This window comes from Macaca nemestrina, chromosome 3 (assembly GCF_043159975.1).
Source record: "Macaca nemestrina isolate mMacNem1 chromosome 3, mMacNem.hap1, whole genome shotgun sequence".
Lineage (NCBI taxonomy): Eukaryota > Metazoa > Chordata > Mammalia > Primates > Cercopithecidae > Macaca > Macaca nemestrina.
The window spans coordinates 26171216-26176028 of NC_092127.1; the positions used below are offsets into that span (position 1 = coordinate 26171216).

The window sequence follows — 4813 nt, forward strand, 5'->3', positions numbered from 1 at the left end:
GCCAGGATGGTATCAATTTCCTGACCTTGTGATCCACCCGCCTTGGCCTCCGAAAGTGCTGGGATTACAGGCGTGAGCCACAGTGCCTGGCCCACAAATTTAGTTTTTTAAAGCAACTTTGTTTTAAAAATGATTTGTAGTAACAGTCATTAAAAGATAAACTGAGGCACATTAAAATTTTAAAGCATTTATTTAACCATTCAGTGATTCATGAATCTGGTAACTCCTGATGAAGAAGCCAAGGAGAAGGCTTTTATAGGGTGAATTTGGAAACAAGGGAAAGATATTTAATTGGTTAAAGCGGAGTTACTAGCCTTATTTGGGTCATCCCAGTGGGAAGTCCCTAGTTAGAAGTTAGCTGGCAGTTTCTGATTGATTAAGCTTAAATTTCCTTTTTATCATTTACACTGATTTGGGTTTCCTTTTCTTAGGTAAGAACTCAGTGAGCTGAAGCTACCTCAGCCTACTAGCCTTCTAATTATTTCAACACAGAAATAGTACTTTAGGGCACACTGGAGTTGCAATTCTATTCTGCCATTGGGTGGTTTCAGATTTGTTCTTCCTGTACATTTTGGTCAAATTAGTCATTGTATTTCTTTCCATAAGTCTGAGATTCAGATACTTAGTTTCTCTGAGAAAGTCTCTGTTGAGACAGCATTGCCATGCTGGTCAGACTGAAAGTGACTTTGGATCCTTTCTGTTAATGTTCTGATGTAAAAGAGTGATGTCTCAGATATAGTGTTAATGCATTAAAAAGTACAGCCTCACAAATAGCTTCCTATAATACACAGAAAAATGTCCAGTTTTGAATTTATAACACAGGGAAAGGTAAAAAGAAATTTAATTATGCTTACTAATGTTGAACATGCAAGTGACAAAGTAAATACTAAAAATCCATTCAGTTGGGCTTGGACAGAGAGGGGGAACGGTGCACTTCAGAGGGGGCAGACGACCGCGACCTTTCCGCTTCCTGGGTCTCACGGGAAGCTGCGTTGTGGGCGCCCCCGCTGGTGACTGAGCTCAGGCCTCCAGGCACAGGCAGAGGCGAGGCGAGGGCGGGGCGGTCACGTGACAGCACTGCTCCGGTGGGTTGTGGGGGTGCTGCGGCGCCATTTGCTTTGCCAAACCGACAAAAGAGAGATCATGGCCAACGACGCCAAGCCCGATGTGAAGACTGTGCAGGTGCTGCGGGACGCCGCCAACCGCCTGCGGATCCATTCCATCAGGGCCACGTGTGCCTCTGGTTCTGGCCACCTCACGTCGTGCTGCAGTGCAGCGGAGGTCGTGTCTGTCCTCTTCTTCCACACGATGAAGTATAAACAGACAGACCCAGAACATCCGGACAATGACCGGTTCATCCTCTCCAAGGGACATGCTGCTCCCATCCTCTATGCTGCTTGGGTGGAGGTGGGTGACATCGGTGAATCTGACTTGCTGAACCTGAGGAAACTTCACAGTGACTTGGAGGGACACCCTACTCCCCGACTGCCGTTTGTTGACATGGCAACAGGGTCCCTAGGGCAGGGATTAGGTGCTGCATGTGGAATGGCTTATACTGGCAAGTACCTTGACAAGGCCAGTTACCGGGTGTTCTGCCTTATGGGAGATGGCGAATCCTCAGAAGGCTCTGTGTGGGAGGCTTTCGCTTTTGCCTCCCACTACAACTTGGACAATCTCGTGGCGGTCTTCGATGTGAACCGCTTGGGACAAAGTGGCCCTGCACCCCTTGAACATGGCGCAGACATCTACCAGAATTGCTGTGAGGCCTTTGGATGGAATACTTACTTAGTGGATGGCCATGATGTGGAAGCCTTGTGCCAAGTATTTTGGCAAGCAAGTCAAGTGAAGAACAAACCTACTGCTATAGTTGCCAAGACCTTCAAAGGTCGGGGTATTCCAAATATTGAGGATGCAGAAAATTGGCATGGAAAGCCAGTGCCAAAAGAAAGAGCAGATGCAATTGTCAAATTAATTGAGAGTCAGATACAGACCAATGAGAATCCCAGACCAAAACCACCTGTGGAAGACTCACCTCAAATCATCATCACAGATATAAAAATGACCTCCCCACCTGCTTACAAAGTTGGTGACAAGATAGCTACTCAGAAAACATATGGTTTGGCTCTGGCTAAACTGGGCCGTGCAAATGAAAGAGTTATTGTTCTGAGTGGTGACACAATGAACTCCACCTTTTCTGAGATATTCAGGAAGGAACATCCTGAGCGTTTCATAGAGTGTGTTATTGCTGAGCAAAACATGGTAAGTGTGGCACTAGGCTGTGCCACACGTGGTCGAACCATTGCTTTTGCTAGTGCTTTTGCTGCCTTTTTTACTAGAGCATTTGATCAGCTCCGAATGGGAGCCATTTCTCAAGCCAATATCAACCTTATTGGTTCCCACTGTGGGGTATCCTCTGGAGAAGATGGACCCTCCCAAATGGCCCTGGAGGATCTAGCCATGTTCCGAAGCATTCCTAATTGCACTGTTTTCTATCCAAGTGATGCCATCTCAACAGAGCATGCTGTTTATCTAGCTGCCAATACCAAAGGAATGTGCTTCATTCGAACCAGCCAACCAGAAACTGCAGTTATTTATACCCCACAAGAAAATTTTGAGATTGGCCAGGCCAAGGTGGTCCGCCACAGTGTCAATGATAAAGTCACAGTAATTGGAGCTGGAGTTACTCTCCATGAAGCCTTAGCAGCTGCTGACCATCTTTCTCAACAAGGTATTTCTGTCCGTGTCATCGACCCATTTACCATTAAACCCCTGGATGCCGCCACCATCATCTCCAGTGCAAAAGCCACAGGCGGCCGAGTTATCACAGTGGAGGATCACTACAGGGAAGGTGGCATTGGAGAAGCTGTTTGTGCAGCTGTCTCCAGGGAGCCTGATATCCTTGTTCATCAACTGGCAGTGTCAGGAGTGCCTCAACATGGGAAAACTAGTGAATTGCTGGATATGTTTGGAATCAGTACCAGACACATTATAGCAGCCATAACACTTATTTTAATGAAGTAAACTAAGCTTATTTCTAAAAAGTCAAGTCTATTGGCTTTGCTCCAAAAGCACTGGTATCTTTGTATTAAATTCATGCTTATTGTTACAAAACCATTATTTATACCTATACAGTTGTACTGTTTCTTTTAAAGCAAAGCCATTTAATATCTTTCTTCATTCCTAATTTGGAAATTAAAGTTTACCTTTCTGTTAATCTATGTATAAATGTTACTCTGAGTTATTAATGTGAATTTTAAAATTGTAAGCAATAGAATAGGAAATAAAACAACTATCTAATACAAATATTTCTGATAAGACTACAAATATCTGATTGAGTTGAGGATTAAGGTAGAGGTAACTATATCTTAAATGAGTATGATTTCTTTGTAAGTTAAAAAAATTGAAATTTAATTTTAGACTTCAATAGTCAAAAGTTTTGAAGGCTGTTTGAGCTTTTGTATAATGCCATCCTATACCTGCAGTTTTACAAATAATATTTGACTGCAGTTGCCTTGGAAATTCCTCCAAAGTTTGCCTTCATCTCCCCTCTACAGTTTGGAGGTGATGGTGCAGCAGTGAAAGCTCTTATGATGCACCACACTGCTTGTGGTGTTCTGTGAAGAGATGAAAGTATAACTGGTTCTAGTTTGCACACTACACACATAGTTTTGTGAAGCTTCAGAAATGTTTTGTTTTTTCCTTGTGGCCAAACCAGATTATTAATCTGATTATATTCATCTACTAATGATACTAAAGTCAATGTAATAAAGCATTTAAAAATCAGATACTTTAGTCTGTGCTGTGTATGTGAGATTTGATTTCTTCCTGATGAAATCCTAAATAAGGGAGAACTTGTGTCTAAATGAGAAGCAGAGAGAGTCATGTCCCCCAGAAGCAAACCTGGAGAAAGGTTGAAGCTGGAGATAAGTCACTAGAGAAGATTGTATGGACTAAAAAGCCATCCCTTAAGCAGACTCCTGACTGTTGGCTGTGAGTGTGTAAATATATGCTTGGAGTACAAGAAAGTACCAGTCCAGGCAAATCACAGATGGACCCAAGGTTCCACACTAAATTAAAATTACTCTGTGTCTATGTCAAGTAATTATTTCCTTATTTTTATTACCCTCATTAAGTTCTTTGGGGGCATAACAAATTTGTCTCAGCAATCATTGTCTTAGGAGGAATAATAGAGTCAAAAAATATTAATACTAACCTGGGAATTAGAGAAACCAGGCTCTTCTCATCTACTACTACCTGTTTTCTCTAAGCTGATTTCCTCTTTTGTAAAATGATTGTGAAAATTGCTCTGTTTTTCATAAGATTTACAAATTACTTTATAGAAATAAAAAGTTGATATAAAATCATTATAGAAATTTAGAAAATGCAAATAAGTAAAATATGTTTACCCCACATTTCACACACAAAAAATCCATTTAATTGTATTTACTGGCATGTGTTCTGTACATGCTATGAAAGTGGGCATGTAAAATGATCTGTTTCCAACCAAACATGCATAAGCACACCTTTAATAATGACAGTGTATCAGGTTCTTTATGTCTAATGGAATCTCAGACACCACCAGAAATTATATATATTTTTTGTAGCAGGGTGGGGAAGACCTTAGTAATCTCTCCTGTAAAGACTCTGTTTCACAGGTTATCAACCATAGGCTATGAGCTCCAGAGAGAAGAAATAGCAGGTGAGTCTTATGTCCACAATTCTTCAAGTAAGAATCATATCCGGTTTTGTTATATTGAATGTTCTCTAGCTTTGAATCTGTCCTGAAATCTTTTAAGTGTCCATGGGAATCTTA

At 41.5% G+C, this 4813-nt stretch overlaps 1 protein-coding gene across 1 annotated transcript; it reads left to right on the top strand.

Annotated features, from left to right (window-relative positions):
- Window positions 1–845: 845 nt before the first annotated feature.
- On the top strand, window positions 846–3785 carry LOC105488656 (transketolase like 2). The gene has a single exon (XM_011752927.3). The coding sequence runs from the start codon at window positions 1144–1146 to the stop codon at window positions 3019–3021; it is 1878 nt and encodes a 625-aa protein (XP_011751229.1). The 5' UTR covers window positions 846–1143; the 3' UTR covers window positions 3022–3785.
- The last annotated feature ends 1028 nt before the right edge of the window (window positions 3786–4813 follow it).

Bases quoted from the DNA above. Each gene is read 5' to 3' on its own strand.
- LOC105488656 (XM_011752927.3), top strand. From the start codon at position 1,144: ATGGCCAACGACGCCAAGCCCGATGTGAAGACTGTGCAGGTGCTGCGG.